The sequence below is a fragment of the Trachurus japonicus genome, chromosome 2 (assembly GCF_045865225.1).
Source record: "Trachurus japonicus isolate A0001 chromosome 2, Traja_1.0".
Taxonomy (NCBI): domain Eukaryota; kingdom Metazoa; phylum Chordata; class Actinopteri; order Carangiformes; family Carangidae; genus Trachurus; species Trachurus japonicus.
The window spans coordinates 716,810-737,963 of record NC_140908.1 but is presented as its reverse complement, the minus strand read 5'-3'; the positions used below and the strand labels follow the sequence as shown (position 1 = coordinate 737,963).

Sequence of the window (21,154 nt, the reverse complement as noted above, 5' to 3'; positions counted from 1 at the left end):
AGGGAGGCAGAGAGCCTCCACTCTCCCTCTAACAAGCTACAAGTCATTTTTCTAACATCACAATTAGGGTGCGTTCCGATCGACCTTTAGTTCCCTGCGCAGTGGACTACACAGGGTGTGCCGCCATGTTAAGTGTGGTTCCAAACCGCAGGGAGCAGTTTGAAGGGAACTGTGAACTGTGCAGGGAAGGAGTGAACAACGGTTCCTCACTTCGCCCAGTTCACCGGATGTTGACAACCGATATTACCCATCAGCCATTGCGGTCCGTTTACGTGCGTTACGTAAATTGGTAGGGCTAACGGTTACCTGTCTAACTTTAATAGCTCAGTGGCTCAATAAACGGTCCATGAAAAAATATTTTTTCCGGCGAATATCTTAGTTACAACCTGATTGAGCTAACAAGAGTAGTTTCATGTCGTGTCCAACAACGGGAGGGTTTTAACAGCTGACGTCCTGTTAGCTTAGCTGCGTTAGCTTAGCTGCCGCCGTTAGCTTAGCTACCGCCGTTAGCTTAGCAACAGCCGTTAGCTTTCCTGTCAGCTGAGCCACTGATGCTTTCTACACATCCTGATACCCCCAAACTGAATAAATACCACGCATTGTAACACAAAACTGCTTTGCTTGTGCACACAGAAATAGTAATGTTTCTTAAATAATTTCAGATCTGTCTAAACGGTGATAGTGGCGTGAAACATTTTGAAACTTAAAAACTTTATTTTTGAACTCGACCGGAAACAGCTGTGACGTTGCAGGGTGTTCCGATTGGTGTAATATCGGTTAAATGAAGTTTCCTACGGCAGATTCCCTGTGCAGGGAGCAGGGAGTAGGGGGCTCTGTCCAAGTAAACTGTGGATCGGAACGCAGCTTTAGTCTGAAGCTGGTAAAAATGAAACACAAGGTAAAAACCCTTGATAGTTCTTCTGCCCTGCTCCGCTGATCAGAGCGGCGTCCCTAGCAACGGCCCGTTTTACTTAGCAACGGTCTGTTATACAGAAATAAAAGACCCTAAATGCGGAATCAGTGAGTAATTAATAAGAAAGTAATCAAAATGCAGAATTCAATATATCCATGTTATTAAAAAAAAAGTGAATCCCCTCTTTTTGTGAGACTTGTCACAGCCCATGCTGCCACTGATACAGTAGACTGCCTGCAGTCAACCATTTATTCCGCCTATAACTTTACGTCTTTTGGGATGGAATAAAACTGCAGTCCGGGTTTTTTTTGGCGACTGCTATCACAGTCAACAGCACAATATAATCCTGGCATCTTTCAAATAACGTCAATTTTCGGTCTCTTGTTGATTTCCTCCTACTACTCCACTTGTTCTGGTAACGTGACATGCTGTGATCTGTGCCCAGATTGCCCTGATTCGGACACAAATATGGCGGCGCAGAAACACAGTGACGTCATGTGAATCTAATGAATAGGAACCGATCCCGATGGCAACTGATGCATTGAATAGCCAATGAAATTCCGAAAAAAACAATGTGCTGCATTCACGGTCCCTGGGAAAAGGCAGCACTGCCATTTTCATGCGTAACAATGCAAATGCTGCACTTTGGCGCATGTATTGTTTCTCAATGGCAATTTTAGGAAAACGCCTAGATATACACTTAGAAAAACATGTGTAAAATACTAATTTTTAGCAGGATTGTTATCAAATTTGAACTGGGGCCAGGTAAGGCTTCATGCTGTGGTCCCATTGTGTTTTCCAGCTAAAATTCTCAGCTACACTCATCTTCAGGCATCTGATTGCAACAAAAAAATTCAGGCGAGAATAAAAACATTCTAATTCAGTGTGTTCCAACTTAGATTACTCAATGATAATAGCACTTATAGTGATTATTTCAGTTTGGGGAAAAACTTCAGAGTGTTACCTTTCAAAAGAGACCAAGCCCATCCATATTCTCCAAACAGTTCAAGAACAGCATTCAATTTACTTTGGGTACGCCTTGGATAGGCGAATATTACAGAATTTATAGGAGCGAAAAGGGGTTAACAGATTGTATCTATATTATTCTACTTTTACACTTCAGATATTGTTTCATCTATTAGTAATGGTTCAAAAATGTTTTCAAACTGTTTTAAATAAATCTGAGTGCACTTTAACCTTTCAATTCATTCATACTATTCTTCACTAATTCAAGTAATTACCACCCATTTCATACATCCTCCATCTTTCATCTTCTACTTTTACTATTCAGATATTGTTTAATCTACATTAGTAATGGTTCAAAAATGTTTTCAAACTGTCAGTTTTAAGTAAATCTGAGTAGACTTCAGACTTTCAATTTCTTCATACTGATCTTCAACAATTCAAGTAATTTCAAACCATTTCATACTCTTCATATATTGTTTCATCTCTTCAAGATTTCTTCAGCAGTTTCTTAACTTAATTCAGCATAGTTTCAACAATTTATTCAGCTCATTCAGCTTCCAGCTTTCAGCATTCACCCGTATTTCCTTCAGGAAATGCATTTTCTAGTTATTACTCACATTAAACTCTTTGTGTGTGTGTGTGTGTGTGTGTGTGTGTGTGTGTGTGTGTGTGTGTGTGTGTGTGTGTGTGAGTTAGGGTCAGAGACAAACATGAATCTGGACCTGGATCCAGCATAATGTCCATGAAGAGCGGCCACTCAGTGGGTCGTCTTATAAACTTAATAGAATCTGGAAGGTCAGAACTTAAAACATTCAGAAACACTTTCTCACTTAAAGTTCCTGGTGTTGATTAAAAGATTGAAAACATTTTCATCAGTTTTCTCCATCATGTACATTTATGAGTTGTGTTGTTGTTTCAGGATCCAGAAGCAGAGACCAGACTCTCCTGAACCCAGCTGTGTGTCTCTAAAGAGCAACATGTCAGCGGGTCATCGAATAAACTTGAAGGAATCTAGAAGGTCAGAACTTTATCAGTCAGAAAAACTTTTTTTCATTAAAACTTACTTGTGTTTATTAAAAGATTGAAAACATTTTCCATCTGTCGTGATCCAACATATACTGTACATTTATGAGTTGTGTTGTTGTTTCAGGATCCAGCAGCAGAGACCAGAATCTCCTGAACCCAGCCGTCCGTCTATAAGGAGCAAGTCAGTGGGTTGTCTTGTAAACTTAATGGAACCTGAAAGGTCAGAACTTTTTCAGTCAGAAAAACTTTTTTTCATTAAAACTGATTATATATATTAGGGGTGTAACGGTACACAAAAGTCACGGTTCGGTACGTACCTCGGTTCAGGGGTCACGGTTCGGTACGGTTTCGGTACAACAGACACTATTGAATGTAAAACTAAAATCTGTCTTGTGTTATAAAAGTAAAAAAAAAAAAAAAAAATAGAATATAAAATTAAACAAGTGCATTAGGAGTGTTATCATGCCATTCATTAATTCTAGAGGAAAAAAACTTGCACTTGACAACTGGCAACTATTATAAAAACAAAAAACAAAAACAAGAAACTAACATCAATGTTGGTTTAATTTAGGCTAGATGCCAGTTGCTTTGGTGAAGTTTCTGGTCCTGTCTATGTTCATGTCAAGAGGCTTAAAAGCAGCGGGATAAGTTGTTGCACACAAGTTGTCTTTTTCCTTGCACCAGTAATTGACATGTGGGAAGGCGGGGGGGGGGTGAACATGCGCTAACGTGTTTGATGCGTTTCTAGCGACGCAGCGCGCATCCGTGAAACATCGCCGACGGACTTTGTCAGGTGGACCAGTCGCGAGCTGTTTTCTATGGTCGCGAGCCGTCACTGCTGCCGTCGCCGTTGTGTTTCACTGAGAAGCCACGGTGACATAAATGAAGCAGCTGCTCCTCTTCACACCATGGATGTATTATATGCTTCACACTCTCCTCACTTCTCTTCTTCGTCTGTTATGACGGTTGCTGGCAGCTTTGAGGCTCATTACCGCCACCTAGATTGGAGTTAGGACTAGACTTTTTTTATTTTTTATATTCTCTCAGACATATTCGTCGTGTGACTGTGTGCACCGAACCGTGACCCCCGTACCGTGACGGCACGGGACGAATACATATACCGTTACACCCCTAATTTATATATATACAGGGTGCGATTTGTGAAAAAAACAGAGGGGGGATACTTTGCAGGGGGGGGGTTGGGGCACTATAGATCTGTCAGCAGCTGCTCCAAACAGACACGTCACTAACTTTATTTTGAAGGGACAGATTAGATGTTGATTTTGTTAACAGTGACTTTGTTGCACCCAAACATTAAGCATAGAGACCCGGCCTTTATTTGCTCAAACCTGGAGACAGACCCGACCCACTGTGCAACCGGCATCTCGAGACTCGCCTTTTTTTTCCTTTTTTTGTTGTTGAGAATTTACAGTAGCCTAGGCTACATATGACGGTCTGGGAGACGATGTGCGCTACTGTAGGGGGGATGAGAGGCTCGCGGTTCAAATGATGTAGACTTGATCTAAAGTAGGCTCTGTCTGACCAGAGGGGGGGACAACACGTAGTATCCCCACTGGGGATAATAATAAATGACCAGAGGGGGGGACATCGAAAACAGAAGGGGGGGAAAATCCCCACCATCCCCCCCGGCAAATCGCACCCTGTATATATATATATAATATGATTACATATTATATATATGTGTTTATTAAAACATTGAAAACATTTTCCATCAGTTTTCTCCATCATGTACATTTATGAGTTGTGTTGTTGTTTCAGGATCCAGAAGCAGAGACCAGACTCTCCTGAACCCAGCTGTCTGTCTCTAAAGCGGCGTTCACACCGGACGCGATAGACGCGAATATAATCGCGCCAGACGCTTTCATCGCGCCGCTTGGTCATTTTGGATCATTCGCGTCCATCGCGTCATTCGCGCTAGACGCTCCGCCCGTTCATTTGAAAACCGGTCTCAACCTGCTCTCTTTCCACGTCAATCATGGCTGATATCACCACCGTTGCTGCACTGTACTACTGCTGTACAAGTCTCAGAAACACCGGAAAACCACCCGCCGTCCTGTCTGGGTTCACTGTGTGTGTGTGTGTGTGTGTGTGTGTGTGTGTGTGTTCACTCTGTGTAGAAGACGGCAGCGGTGCCACACACAGCTCAAATACAATCAGCTTCTCCTTCATGTTGTTCTGAGTGTAAACAACCGTACAGAGAAGTGACGTCGTCGGCTTGAACTCGGCGCTGATTGGATGTCACGGCGCGATGCCGCCTGAAAAGTTCAATATTTTCAACTTTATTCTCGCCGCTTCAGACGCGCCGCTTCATTCGCGCCGCGTCTCATCGCTCCAGACGCTCCATTTGCGCCGCCTCCGCCTGAATCGCGTGTCATCGCGCCATTTACATTGATTTTCAATGTAGAGTTGCCGCTCCATTCGCGTCTATCTCGTCCGGTGTGAACGCCCCTTAAAGAGCAACATGTCAGCGGGTCATCGAATAAACTTGAAGGAATCTAGAAGGTCAGAACTTTATCCGTCAGAAACACTTTTTTCATTCAAACTTACTTGTGTTTATTAAAAAATTTAAAACATTTTCCAGCAGTTTTCTCCAACATGTACATTTATTCGTTGTGTTGTTGTTTCAGGATCCAGAAGCAGAGACCAGACTCTCCTGAACCCAGCTGGTCTCTTAAGAGCAACCGGTCAGCAGGTCGTCTTATAAATTTGAAGGAATCTAGAAGGTCAGAACTTTATCAGTCAGAAACACTTTTCTTATTAAAACTTACTTGTTATGCTCATTAAAAGATTGAAAACATTTTCCATCAGTTTTTCTCCAACATGTACAACATGCACTGAACATTGTATAATTTTGAAATTTCTGATAAAGTCCTGGAATTTTGTATTTTGACTTACCAACTGTAGCTTTAAAGCAACACTATGTAGTTTTTTGACTTGCTATTGAAACTAATGTTTCTAAACTCATTTGAACGCCAGCTGGAACTTTCCTGATCAGGTAGAAACACAGCGCCACCGTGGTCTTGGTACACCGCAGTTCTGCTAAGCTCCAGAGACCGAGCTCAAGCCTGGTCTCTCTGCTACTCTCACCCACACATGAATGCCCTGTGCTGGGCTGCATGGCCGGCCAGCCTCCCCTCCTGGGGCCTCATTTATCAAAGAGGGTGTAAAACTGCTACTACATTTTTGCGTACGGCGAAAAGACGAAAATGGCGTACACCCAAAATATTTACACCTTTTTCAGATCTATCAAACTGTGCATACGCACAACCCTCCGCAATAAATCACACCGGACCCAAGAATGGTGCACACGTGAACACACCTCTTACTCCGCCCCCGGAACGCCTATACAGGGTTGGGAGGGTTACTTTAAAAATGTATTCCAGTACAATTACAAGTTACCTGTTAGAAAATGTAATTAGTAACTTACTCTAAGTACCACAAAATTAAAGTAATGTAACGGATTACATTTAGTTACTTTTGGATTACTTTAATACCAAACATGCAATCAATCCACGCAGAGGAAACAGGAAATGAAACGCACCAAGCATCCGCTAAATTTCAAAATAAAGCACAATGGATAAACTTTCGATTGTAAATCATCACTTTATCAACATTAGTGACAGCTGCCGGCACAAACCACGAGTTAATACACACTCAAACCGAAGCAACAATAATGTTAACTGTACTCAACAAGCTAGTATTACAAGGTTTACAACAGATATGACAACCTGGGCTGTGTGTGTGTGTGTGTGTGTGTGTGTGTAAGAAAGAGAGGGAGAGAGAGAGAAAGTCTGTAACCTGTTAGCTGCTAGCTGTTAGCTACCGTAGCTCAGGCGTCAGTCTCCCGTCAGGTAAAAGCTGCCGTTTATTCCTCAAATGAAGCTCATGAAGTTGTTGAGCCACTCCGGTACAGTTATCCATCACTGCTGTTGAATTAGCCGCTAAACTGCTGGACGCTAAAACCGAGGGGACCGTCTTTGTTTAAAATTCACGAAGGCAACGTGAACGTACGTGCCGCTCACACTTAGTAGAGTTACGCAATGAGGCAGCGTAGCCTCAGCCACATACACCAGGCAGAAGAGGCAGGTGCTCTGTCTGTGTGCCTCACCTCAGAAACTACAACGAGACGGCGAGTGGCTTCTACGGCCGCTCTATAGCCTGTGGTTGATTTTTAAAATGTGCAGTAATCAGCCAAGTAATCTCCGTTTTTATCAAATGTACCGGTAATCTGATTACGGGTTTTTTTTCTGTACTTGTAACGGACTACAGTTACCCTTTTTTTGTATCCTGATTACGTAACGCCGTTACATGTAGTCCGTTACTCCCCAAGCCTGCCTATATACAACTATATATGGTCAGCACGTGCATATTTAATTAGCCATGTGCGCTCTGTGGAGCGGCTACAAAGTGACAACAAAGTGACAACAGAGACAACGGGCGGAGGACGGGGGAAAAAAGCGGAACTTCTCCGAAAGCAGATACACGGCGATATCGGGCAATAACTCAGTCAGAAAAATGATCTTGCATTTTAATAAGCTACAATAAAAACAAAAACCTCCCAAATCTCAACAAAAGGGAGCAGAAAGAAGAAGAATCTTATGTAATCTGCCCCTTTATCCTAGAAAATCTTTTTTTTTTTTTTACCTAGATGTTAAAACAATGTAGGAAGCAGGACGATAGTTACCATTACTTTGCACGCCTTTCCACTACACAGTTACAGCTCTACTGGACTCGGTTTAGGTCATTTTCCATTACAGCTGAGTCCTTCATACAGATGTTACTGGTTCAAAATTGCGGACTTCACGCGTGGTCCACGCGAGACGGCACAAGACTCAGGCATTTTTTTTCTTTGGCGAGACAAGAGGTTTTAATGAAAAGCCTCAATGTGCCAAAACAACCACCAGGTGGCATCAGTGAGAACGGAGGACGACAGGCGGATGACTCAGTGATCTGTGCAGTAATCCACAGCTTAAACTCTAGGCTATTAAACTAGAACTAACTACTGTATACCCTGCCTAAATCACAGAAACTATTGTAATATGATAAAGCCTGTCTTGCTTTATGACTTGATGATTATGTATCACAAATTATGAAGGATCATCTGCGCAAGGCAAAGATGATAGCATCAACAAAACACGGCGTAACACACGCGGCTGTATGGGACAGGCTTTTATTTAATTCAGAACAAACCGCTTAGCAAAAATGGAAAATATAGTCTATAATAATTAATTGATCTGTTGTTTGGCCACTGTTTGAAAATAACCCGAATTATGAGCAAATAATCTGATCCAGAGCAGCAGTCATAATCAGACTTCTTCTAAATAAACCTAAACATTAAATAACTGAGTCAGGTCGGACCATGGGGTTGTTTTTCTCTTCTTCTTCACAGGAGAAAATGAGGTGCGCTGTGCTCACGGACGCGTTGATGTTTTGTGATTTATCTGCTGCCTTGACTCTGCCCTTTATACATGTGCGTTCAGATTAACAATAAGACAAGCCATGGTTGAGTTTATTTAGTTAATAATCAGCATCTTAGTACCTCTGATCCGGAGCGATAGTGTTATGAAAATCGCTACAGTTGAACTGGTCTGGTTTTTAGCTGCTCAATCTCATTGTTTCAAAGAAAAGGGATTGATTTTTATAACGAAATGAAACGAAAACAATATTATATTGATACATTGTTGTAAAAAAAATCCAAAAGAAACGAAAATGAACTAAAGAAAATAACTTTCACACACACATTAAAACAGTGCGATTGGTTGAAAGCTGATAATTAGCCATGTGCTTATAAGCTGATTGGCCGAAACCAAGAACAAAGCCGCGTGAATGGCCAATCGCCATGTGTTAACGGACACACATCGACTCCTGATCTTTCCTCGTCGCAAGCCTTGATGTCTCCGCTGGTTCTATCTTCAACCTCGGACAGCATTAACATCTCTCACCAACACCCCGATGTAAGCTTGAGGCAGAGGGAGGAGGGGGAGGGGGGCTGTCGGGGTGGAGGTGCTGAAATGGAGAGCTGTCCCCCACAAGGTGCTAAAGTGAGGGAGAGGAGTGGAGAGACTGGCCGTCCTAAGAAACGCCGGTTGATTTGAGCGATTTAAGCAAAGCAAAGCCTGGGCTTTTATTTGGTTTTATTATATGCTTGTGTTTTTTCTCTATTTTTGCCTGTTTTCACTCTGATGCCTCGAGCAAACTTGGATATGAAAACATTTTATTGAAGAAGAAAAAACACACACACATTGTAGCATCAAGTAGGCTACTGTAGGCTACAGTAGGGTGAGGATAGGACCCTCAGATGATCTTCTCGGAGTTCGCAAGAACTCGTTGATCTTATCTATGCATTCTTTCAAGTCCTTTCTGTCCATGCCTGGAAACTCCATTCTCAGTGACTGCACTACAAAGTTCTTCACATTTTGTGGCAGTTCATGTTTCCCCCTGGATCCGTCCCAGTTTGTCGTTTTGGCCCAGGCTCGGTAATTGTCCTCTGAAATGACTCTCCGGAACAGTAGGCACCCAAAACGTCCCACCTGGCCGTGGCTCTGGTGACGGACTCGAGCATGGTCTTCAGGTCCGACATGCCTCAAGCTTACATCGGGGTGTTGGTGAGAGATGTTAATGCTGTCCGAGGTTGAAGATAGAACCAGCGGAGACATCAAGGCTTGCGACGAGGAAAGATCAGGAGTCGATGTGTGTCCGTTAACACATGGCGATTGGCCATTCACGCGGCTTTGTTCTTGGTTTCGGCCAATCAGTTTATAAGCACATGGCTAATTATCAGCTTTCAACCAATCGCACTGTTTTAATGTGTGTGTGAAAGTTATTTTCTTTAGTTCATTTTCGTTTCTTTTGGATTTTTTTTACAACAATGTATCAATATAATATTGTTTTCGTTTCATTTCGTTATAAAAATCAATCCCTTTTCTTTGAAACAATGAGATTGAGCAGCTAAAAACCAGACCAGTTCAACTGTAGCGATTTTCATAACACTATCGCTCCGGATCAGAGGTACTAAGATGCTGATTATTAACTAAATAAACTCAACCATGGCTTGTCTTATTGTTAATCTGAACGCACATGTATAAAGGGCAGAGTCAAGGCAGCAGATAAATCACAAAACATCAACGCGTCCGTGAGCACAGCGCACCTCATTTTCTCCTGTGAAGAAGAAGAGAAAAACAACCCCATGGTCCGACCTGACCCAGTTATTGAATGTTTAGGTTTATTTAGAAGAAGTCTGATTATGACTGCTGCTCTGGATCAGATTATTTGCTCATAATTCGGGTTATTTTCAAACAGTGGCCAAACAACAGATCAATTAATTATTATAGACTATATTTTCCATTTTTGCTAAGCGGTTTGTTCTGAATTAAATAAAAGCCTGTCCCATACAGCCGCGTGTGTTACGCCGTGTTTTGTTGATGCTATCATCTTTGCCTTGCGCAGATGATCCTTCATAATTAAAAATAAAAAGTCCAGACCGGCTGCATGGCTGACGGTGTCACCACTCTCATTATCACTGGCTGTTTGTGTTGTCTGTCAAAAAATGGATGAATGAAACCTATCGACTTTGTATCGGCCGCGTCTTCTATCGAGGGAAAGTTATTTATCCTATGTTTTATCGCCCAGCCCCAAAGTGACACAGACCCGTTCATTCACAAGAAATCATCCAGCTGCACTCTCAAACAAGGTGCGGAGTGAGAAATCTGCGGCACTACTGCACAGTACTGTAGTTGGCTCATTTTAAAAAACACATTTTGGAGATGACGAGACAGATGACCGAAAAAAGAGAGTGAGACGTGGACTATAGTCTACTGTAGCTGCCGTCGTTACATTTTGTCATTGAAAAACTAGGCTACTATATTATTTACTGTCTGCAGCTAGTTCTCCTTTCATCCTCTTGTATTCTGTATCATGAACAGCGCCACTCCTAATCGCGGCTACATTGTGTGACTGTCAGCATTGTCCCCAAAACGTCTGAGCAGTATTTAGTACGGTGCTGCCACCTAGAGGAAAACAGTTGTGGTGAAAAGACACGCGTTCACACGATCCTGCAGTGCAGGACAAACCCCGCAATTTTGAACCAGTAACATCTGTAGTTCCTCCTCAGGGCCGCGTTGTCTCGCTCTTTATTCTCTCGTCAGCTTCAAACACACGTGCACCTCGTTAACTCAGGTGACAGATTAATAACAGTCTAGGCTGCAGATCAGTGTGCGCTGCTGCCGATGTGTTTTTGAACTTGGATGGCTTGATCCTTGTCGGACGTCACACATACATGTAGCCTAATCAAAAAAGCAAAATCCTCAATGCGCTCTGTTTATCCATTAACATAGATGTTGTTATAGAGCGGGTTGGATTGCCAGCATCAACGGTCCACCACTACCACAATTACTTCAAAAAATCCTACTGTGCTCTTCTAAATGTACTCCGCGCTCCTCTCTCCCTCTCACACTGCAGTTCTCTGACTCAGCAACGGTGTCACCAATTCCTCCTGTTCCTCAAAAAAGGCGTAAATCACGGTACGCCAGGGTCAAAATGGGTGTAAATGTCCGCACTTTTCCCTGTCAGGTTTTGGCTTGATAGATCCCAAATTTGGCGGAGAAAAGTGCGTATGCACAAAACGGGGGAAAAAGGGTGTAAAAAAAGGTGTATCCACAATGATAAATGAGGCCCCAGAGCTCACTGGAGCACCCTCTTTGCTTGGCACCGGCACCAGTACTGGCAACAACAATGGCAATGGTCCCAGTGCCGACAAGGGCAATGGTGAAGGCACCGGCGACGGTACCAGCAATGGCACCATTCATTTTGACAAGTTTTTTCATCATTGCAACCCCGAACATAGGCGACCTTTGACACCAAAACTCATAAAAATCGTTTTAGACACTCTCAAATACCTTGTGTGTGAATATGGTCATCCTCTGTTACGTAAAACTGATAAAACTACAATCAAAACATGATGTTTTTTATAAATTGTGATCTTGGTAGACGGTAAACAGCAAATTCCACTGGATGGGACGGCAAAAACAAATGGGCCGAGTCAGACAGGAGGACTAATTTTTCAATTAGTCGATTAGTCAAACTATTAATAAATTGCGTAATCTATGTAATCGTCAACAAGTCAATGGTATGTTGTACGTGAAGATGTATTTGTGTCACCGACGTAATCGATTAAGTCGATTAATCAGGACATCCCTCGCACCATTACCGATGGAACTGGCAATGGCAACAAATTCAAGTAGGCTACTGTTCTTCTCTGATACAGGTGGCAGACAGTTGCCCTTCTCAACCAAAGTACCAGTAACGTACATAGTGTTGCCATAGACAACCAGTCCAAGTACTGGCCCATTAACTGGAAGGACGAGGATCAGCTAATCAGATCTAAGTTGTAACACTCAGACTCAGGTTAATGTAGAAAACAACCAGTTGTATGAGGTGTTGTTGGACCAGGTCAGAGGTCAAAGTGTCTCTGTGTTGTGAACGTCCACACTGGAAGGTGGAGGTCAAACTCTGAGGGGTGGTGAGAGCTGTAGGGACTGAACCAAACTCTGAGCTGAAGCTACAAACAGCTGCAGACTGAGCTGTTGATTCTCAGTGGGATCAGCAGGACTAGTGAACCTTCACCTCTGCAGGGAGGCTTCTGATTGGCTGTCACATCAAACCTGACTTCATGGACCTTCAGCTTGTGTGTCTCTGTGTGGACAGACATGATGTGAGCTCATTCTCCATGATTCCTCCACAGAGTGGACCAGGAGAGCTCAGAGGTTCCCAGTGGTCAGTCTGCCCAGCAGCATCAAACACAGCTGGACTCCACATTTAAGGTGAGGACATGTCCAACAGCTGCTGTTACATCTGTTGTGTTCACCATCATCTCCATGCTGCACTTTGACACCAGTGGATTGTCAGTCTGTCCAACATGGATCTGATGTTTGGCTCCATGGTTTTAGTTTGATGCTGTCACTCATAGAGTTTCTGTTCCAGCTGCTGGAGGAGGACATATTCACTTTTGTCAAGAACGAGCTGAAGAAGATGCACAAGCTTCTGAGTCCACATTACCCAGAATGCTCAGGGAGCCAGAGGAAGGATGAGGAGGTGTTGGACAGTGAGGATGATGAGCAGAGGAGGAGCAGCAGAGAGGCATTAGTAAAGATCACACTGAACTTCCTGAGGAAGCGGAAGCAGGAGGAGCTGGCTGAGCGTCTGAAGAGGAGTAAGAGGATTTCTCTAAACATTCAACATGATGGACAAATGAGACGTTCACTGACATCAACACATGTTCAAATAATATTTTGTTAGAAGAATTAAAATGTCCACATGATTAAATGATTTCACATCATTTCCTCCATGAGTTGGTTGTAGATTGGATTTCTTCTAGTATAATTCTTCAGTATTGAACACTAAGGAGGAGCTAACAGTGCAACCTTGTTTTAAATCTTACTTGTCTTTTGCAACTGAAAAAGTTAAGATACTTTACAACCATATTAGAAAATGTGTTTTTGTGTTCTTGCAGAATCTCCTGCTATGTGCCAGCAGAACCTTAAATCTGTCCTGCAGAAGAAGTTCCAGTGTGTGTTTGAGGGGATTGCTAAATCAGGAAACTCAACTCCTCTGAACCAGATCTACACAGATCTCTACATCACAGAGGGAGGGGCTGGAGGGGTCAATGATGAACATGAGGTCACACAGATTGAAACAGCGTCCAGGAAACCAGAGAGACCAGAAACTACCATCAGACCAGAAGACATCTTTAAAGCCCCACCCGGAAGAGACCGACCAATCAGAAGAGTGATGACAAAAGGAGTGGCTGGCATTGGGAAGACAGTCTTAACTCAGAAGTTCACTCTGGACTGGGCTGAAGACAAAAACAACCAAGGCATAGACTTCACATTTCCCTTCACCTTCAAAGAGCTGAATGTGCTGAAGGAGAAAAAGTTCAGCTTGGTGGAACTTGTTCATCACTTCTTCTCTGAAACCAAAGAAGCAGGAATCTGCAGGTTTGATCAGTTCCAGGTCGTCTTCATCTTTGACGGTCTGGACGAGTGTCGACTTCCTCTGGACTTCCACAACACTGAGATCCTGACTGATGTGACAGAGTCCACCTCAGTCAACGTGCTGCTGACCAACCTCATCAGGGGGAACCTGCTTCCCTCTGCTCGCCTCTGGATAACCACACGACCTGCAGCAGCCAATCAGATCCCTCCTAAGTGTGTTGACATGGTGACAGAGGTCAGAGGGTTCACTGACCCACAGAAGGAGGAGTACTTCAGAAAGAGGTTTAGAGATAAGGAGCAGGCCAATAAGATCATCTCCCACATCAAGACATCACGAAGCCTCCACATCATGTGCCACATCCCAATCTTCTGCTGGATCACTGCTGGAGTTCTGGAGGAGATGTTGAAGACCAGAGAGGGAGGTGAGCTGCCAACCACCCTGACTGAGATGTCCATCCACTTCCTGGTGGTTCAGTCCAAAGTGAAGAAGGTCAAGTATGATGGAGGAGCTGAGACAGATCAACACTGGAGTCCAGAGAGCAGGAAGATGATTGAGTCTCTGGGAAAACTGGCTTTTGAGCAGCTGCAGAAAGGAAACCTGTTCTTCTATGAATCCGACCTGATAGAGTGTGACATCAATATCAGAGCAGCCTCAGTGTACTCAGGAGTGTTCACACAGATCTTTAAAGAGGAGAGAGGCCTGTACCAGGACAAGGTGTTCTGCTTCGTCCATCTGAGTGTTCAGGAGTTTCTGGCTGCTCTTCATGTCCATCTGACCTTCTTCAACTCTGGACTCAACCTGATGTCACAACAACAAACAACCTCCAAGAAGAAGAAGAAGAAGAGGAAGACTGAAACAACAGGAGTCAAATCTGCAGAGACAACCTTCTACCAGAGTGCTGTGGACGAGGCCTTAAAGAGTCCAAATGGACACCTGGACTTGTTCCTCCGCTTCCTCCTGGGTCTTTCACTGAAGACCAATCACAACCTTCTACAAGGTCTAATGAAAAAGACAGGAAGTGACTCAGAGTCCAATCAGGAAACAGTCCAGTACATCAAGAAGATGGTTCGAGAAACTCCTTCTGAAGAGAAAAGCATCAACTTGTTCTACTGCTTGAATGAACTGAATGATCGTTTTCTGGTGGAGCAGATCCAACAGTCCCTGAGATCTGAAAGTCTTCACATGGACAAACTGTCTCCTGGTCAATGGTCAGCTCTGGTCTTCATCTTACTGTCCTCAGAAGAAGATCTGGACGTGTTTGACCTGAAGAAATACTCTGGTTCAGAGAAGGCTTTTCTGAGGCTGCTGCCAGTGGTCAAAGTCTCCAATAAACTTTTGTAAGTGTAGAGCTGGATTTATTCATTATCATATGAAAACACAAAATAATCTCGTCTTCTTTAATTCCTCCTGATCATCTCTTCAGACTGAACTACTGCAACCTCTCAGAGAGAAGCTGTGAAGCTCTGTCCTCAGTCCTCAGCTCCCAGTCCTCTTGCCTCAGACACCTGGACCTGAGTAACAACGACCTGCAGGACTCAGGAGTGGAGCTTCTGTCTGGTGGACTGAGTCCACACTGTGGACTGGAGACTCTCAGGTGAGATCAAGTTACTGTTTGTGTGAAATGGAACAAATGTAAACTCTGGTTAATCCACCAAAAATCACTTACTTTTTAATCAATTACTTTTTAAAGAAATAAAGTTGACTTTGGTCCAACTGAATTATGTAATAGTTGGTTTGCAGTCACGTGATTCCGATGATGTGCAAAGTTCAGATGGGGGTTGTAGGTATTGACTAAAAATAGAAAAACATATTGGATATGACCCATACACAATGAGGAAAAGTGAAAAACAGGCCAGCGGAGTGGAGAGACTGGGATGGAGCATAAACCAACCCTTGATCGGTTTCTACAGCCATACAGCGCATTTTCCAACCGTTATCGTGCCGGCAAAACACTTCCTGCCCCCAATCTGCAGTCGTAATGTTCCGCATGACGTCACCTGCAAACCACCTATAGCTGTTACTTTGTTGTTTCCCTGTGAATATGTGTTTTCTCTTTCTTGTTTAGTCTCATCATTGAAGGTGATCAGATTAACACAGATCGTATTTTTCTTCTTGTTCATGATCATGATCATCTCTTCAGCCTGAGTTGCTGTGACCTCTCAGAGAGAAGCTGTAGAGCTCTGTTCTCAGTCCCCAGCTCCCAGTCCTCTAGTCTCAGACACCTGGACCTGAGTAACAACAACCTGCAGGACTCAGGAGTCAAGGTCCTGTCTGGTGGACTGGAGAGTCCACAGTGTAGACTGGAGACTCTCAGGTGAGGATCCATCCAGCTGTCTATCTGATGAGACTTGAACACAGCAGCAGGTGTTGACAGAGGGTTCCTGTGTGTTGTTGTGTGTGTTCAGTCTGTCAGGATGTCTGGTCACAGAGGAAGGCTGTGCTTCTCTGGCCTCAGCTCTGAGCTCCAACCCCTCCCATCTGAGAGAGCTGGACCTGAGCTACAACCATCCAGGAGCCTCAGGAGCGAAGCTGCTGTCGGATGGACTGAAGGATCCAGACTGGAAACTGGACTCTCTCAGGTATGGAGAGGCTGCTGCAGCCACACACACTGGGTCTCATTCATGAAACGTGAGTAAATCTGTGTGTAGATTTGCACATAAAAGCTCACTCTACTAAAACTCTACTCCGGATTCATGAACGGTGCGGGAAACTCAGATTTGATCGTAAACACGTGTGTAAGATGATGAATGCCAACCCATCGTAAACTAACAACACGCCCCCGGTGATCAGCAATTAGCATGGATCTCCATACATGAATAGCCATATAAGGAGATCCTGACCACCATATTAGGAGGTAGCTGCATCCTGTTCACCTGCGGCCATGAAGTGGAGTCCAGAAAAAATATTTAATTCTCTTCTGTTAGTAGTGGTGTGACTGGGACAGGTCAAAGGCTGGAGGGAAGAAACAGATTTAGTGAAATAAGTGTCCTTGGTTTGTTAAAGAACCGTTTAAGAAGAAAAGCCAGAATAGTTCGATATGAAACATGAAAAAAAAATTTAAGCTACACATAACTACAGAGCTACAGCAGCGACGGGAGGGGGAGGTTCTTCACAGCCTCAGCTGTATAGGAGCATGGTTGTATCAACACATGAAGTTATATAGGCAGGTTATATTGTTACAGAAGCACAGTGTGCGCCCACCGAGCATGTACTGTAGCAACACAAAAACGTTTTTTCCGGTTTTATATCAGATTATTTTCATCATAAAATGGAGCCTTGACGTGTTTGTGTGTGTCCGATCCCTAAAACGTCTCTCTCTCCAAATATTTCTAATTGTTTGTCATGTTTAAATTCCGTGTTTCAAAGGCGTCGGCGTATTTTGAACATGAGAGAGAGTAATACGGATTAAAATTGTAATTTTCAACAGTGACAAGCAGTATTTATTTGCATTCCTACATTTACACAAGCGCTACACACAGTCCGGAGCAGGTGTAAATTTTGTGAGTGACTACGAAAAAATCAGCACTACTAAAAGATTGATGAATGCGGAAATCCACGTAAATTTGCGCTGCTCAGGGTTTACACACAAATCCGTGCTGCTCACGTTTCATGAATGAGACCCAAAGTGTGATAGAGGAGGAGGAGCTTCATGCAGGTGCACACTTTACTATAGAGAGCCTAAGCGGAAGCAGGAAGTAACGTCGCCATGGGACCTCAATTTGGAAAAAGTCTCCATGTAAGTGAACGAGAGTCAAAGTTTTATTTCTAATCTGATTGAATTGTGTGATGATAAAACTCTCTGACCTCTACCTGTTTAAAACATCACGGTTCATGAAGATAAATCAGCAGTTTGTTGTAAAACGGCAACAGAAGAATGTATTTAGTGTGAAGACACTCTACAGACTACAGATCTGGTGTCCCACAAAAAATACATCACCAACTGACACGGGAAAGGGCGCCATGTGGTGACGTCACCTACGCCACCTGGAGTCTTTCTGGTTACAGATTCTTCAGAATTTTATTTTACAATAGTTTTACAACAAACTGCTGATTTCTCTTCATGAACCATGATGTTTTAAACAGGTAGAGGTCATATTGCTTTCTCATGGCACAATTCAATCGGATCACAAAATAAAACTTTGACTCCCGTTCACTTACATGGAGACTTTTTCCAAATTAAGGTCCCATGGCGACCGTTACTTCCTGCTTCCGCTTAGGCTCTCTATTAGTCTCCTTCTGCTCTGTATCATCACAACATGAAGACTCAAGCTTCTTCTTCTCTTCTTCTTTCAGGGTGCATCCTGACGGAGTCCAATGGTTGACACCAGGTCTGAGAAAGTGTAAGTGTGTTTAGACTTTGGTTAATGGAAACAAAGCAGCACATTCAACCATCTTCACATTTACCACAAGACTGGGTTTGCTTGGCAGGGTGGGAGGTGTGTGTATGTGTGTGTGTGTGGGGGGGGCTACTGAGGAGAACCATTGATTGATCAATGGGCTCTTTGCACAGCTCCACTACTTCCTGAACTTAATGCTGCTCCGTCAGTGCTTAATTTGTAAATCATAAGGTGCCGGAACGCAAAGTACACATGACAGCTCGGGAATGACGAGACGGGCAGAGGTCCTGGAACGTATGCGGCGCACGTCGGGGGGGGGGGGGGGGGGGTTAAAAAAAAAAAAATCCTTATCACAGTAACGGGTTACCCTAACCCACCCTCCGAGTCCCCCCTGAAGTCCTGCCGCTGTTACACACTGACCTCATAAGTCTTTATCAAACTGTCAATAACTGATCAGATGATCAATAACTGCAGCTGTGTTTTGTTCTCTCCATCAGATTCCTGTAAACTCACAATCAACACGAACACAATGAACAAGTGGATCAAACTGTCTGATGACAACAGGAAGGCGACATGTGTGAAGGACAAGGATCACTTATATCCTGATCATCCAGACAGATTTGAATGTTGGTCTCAGCTGCTGTGTTCAACTGGTCTGACTGATCGCTGCTACTGGGAGGTGGAGTGGAGAGGAGATGTTTACATATCAGTGAGTTACAGAGGAATCAGAAGGAAGGGAGACAGTAAAGACTGTGTGTTTGGATGGAACGATCAGTCCTGGAGACTCCACTGCTCTGATGTTGGTTACCATGTCTGTCACAACAACAGAGAAAAACACATCTCCTCCTCCTCCTCCTCCTCCTCCTCCACCACCACTTCCTCTGTCTCTAACAGAGTAGCAGTGTATGTGGACTGTCCTGCTGGCTCTCTGTCCTTCTATAGAGTCTCCTCTGACTCACTGATCCACCTCCACACCTTCAACACCAAATTCACTGAGCCTCTGTATCCTGGGTTTGCAGTCTGGTACAGTCCTGGCTCCTCAGTGTCTCTGTGTTGAACAGACAGTTCAGTCTGGAGATGTCTGTCAGTCACATTCAGATTCATTTAAGACATACTGGCTGTGCCCTAATATAACTGCAGCAAATGAGTCGTGAAATGTTTACTACGACAGTAGTCTCGCTCGCCAGACCCTCCTCCAGAGAAGAAGGGTCTTGCTGGTCCGCCTAAGATTCTGCAATTGGAGAAAAAAACGCTCCGGTCGTTTGGAATTCTTTCAACCAGTCACAATCGTTGTGGTCGGCGCCGTAGCAACGGTGCACTTGCAAAATATTGCCGGTTGGAAACTGGATTTGGGTCCGCAATGTAACGACGGTCGGCAACCGTTGACGGATATTTATTATTTTGTTCGGTTTAACGGCGGTCGGCAACCGCTGACGGATGTTTCTTCTTCTGTTCAGTTCATGACATGGATGTATAATAGATCTACAGTTTGGTTCCTGTTGTTGTTTGTTGATGTTTCCCTTTACCTGGCAGACTGTGAAAGCTGCAGCACAGAGGCGGGTGGCTCGTTCCGGCCAATCAGAGGCTAATCGCAGCAACGCACTTCCGTCAGGGCCAGACTACTACGACAGTGACTGAAGACGAGGTCACATACTAATGGAAAGCAAGCTGAGATTAATTAACGTTGAGCTATATTGTTTTAAATTACCGGTACATACTCAGCCATGCAGGTGCAGTTCACAGTCAGGATGCAGTTGTTCCAGACTTTAACATGTCTGTCCTCTTGTAAGAGTATTTTCCTGAACATGATTGTCTGTTAAATAGCTGTAGGTAACGTTAGGGATGCACAGTGTTGTTTTTACCGATAACCGACACCATGCTCTAAGTGTCTGTGGCTTGTCCCTTGGCTGAGTTGCCGTTGCCGCGGTACAAACTTGATCCTCCGTCCTGACGTTTTTTTTTTCTGCCGTTATAAAACCAACAGTCTATGTATAAAACACACACTACATCAGTAGGTGATAAACTGTTGTAGTACGCTGACAACATTGCTAGCTAACACCACTTTGACTACACTAGATCCATAGAGGTAACCATGACAACCAGTCAGGTTGCGCATGCATCCTGCCTTGTTGGTAAACAACTAATCCCTCTATAGAAATCCTACCATAAAAGATGGCGGCACAACATGGCAGCCAGCATTGATCTTATCAGTTCTATGTAAATATGAATGCCAAATTCAAAGCTTAGGGTTAGGGTAGGGGTAGAGCACTTCAGATTGTAGATAGGGTTAAGTACTCATTAATGCAAGACATACTTTTGAACTAAATAATTGATTTTTGTTAAAGGTAGAGTCTGGAGTTTTGTTCGTTTCAGTTTGTTTCAGCAGAAGCAGTTGTCAGGACCACAAAGGAAAGGAAATACCGAGTGAAGAGCTGGAGCTGTGGATGCTAACCGCTACCACTAGCCGAAGTCAGCATCGAGCTAGCTCACCACACGGCCCTCAAACTTACCACTCAAGACTTTAGTTGTCGGTGACGTCCGGGTATCCGTCCGTGGCTTCACCTGAGCTCCTAAGGGTAGTAATTACTAAGTCCTGAATTTAGTAGAGAGATAGGCCAAACCTGTCCAACCATGGTCCAACCCCACCCTGAGCTCTGTCATTGGCTGGAGAGAAAACACAGACTCTCTTGCTCTCCACCTAGAAACGTCCCCGTGCACAACAAAACAAAGCAAAAGACCAAAATACAGGCAGGGGGAGGGGGCGCTGCAGACACAGCCCCCACCAAGACAAGAAGCCCACAGGTGATGATTAAGATGGATTTCATTTACTTGTCTAGTGTTTATTTTTCGGCAAAAAAACTCAACATTACAACAGCATTACAAAGTGACACAGTGGGGCTTG

At 43.8% G+C, this 21,154-nt stretch overlaps 1 protein-coding gene across 1 annotated transcript; it reads left to right on the top strand.

The window, feature by feature from the left end:
- The first annotated feature begins 2,519 nt into the window (after nt 1-2,519).
- Nucleotides 2,520-19,450, top strand: LOC146990448 (NACHT, LRR and PYD domains-containing protein 3-like). Its single transcript, XM_085794546.1, is given in 11 exon segments — nt 2,520-2,674; nt 3,030-3,125; nt 5,554-5,649; nt 12,666-12,744; nt 12,905-13,133; nt 13,434-15,252; nt 15,339-15,637; nt 15,995-16,229; nt 16,321-16,494; nt 18,209-18,255; nt 18,750-19,450. Coding segments are annotated over 11 exon segments (3,693 nt in total). The 5' UTR covers nt 2,520-2,615; the 3' UTR covers nt 19,310-19,450.
- The last annotated feature ends 1,704 nt before the right edge of the window (nt 19,451-21,154 follow it).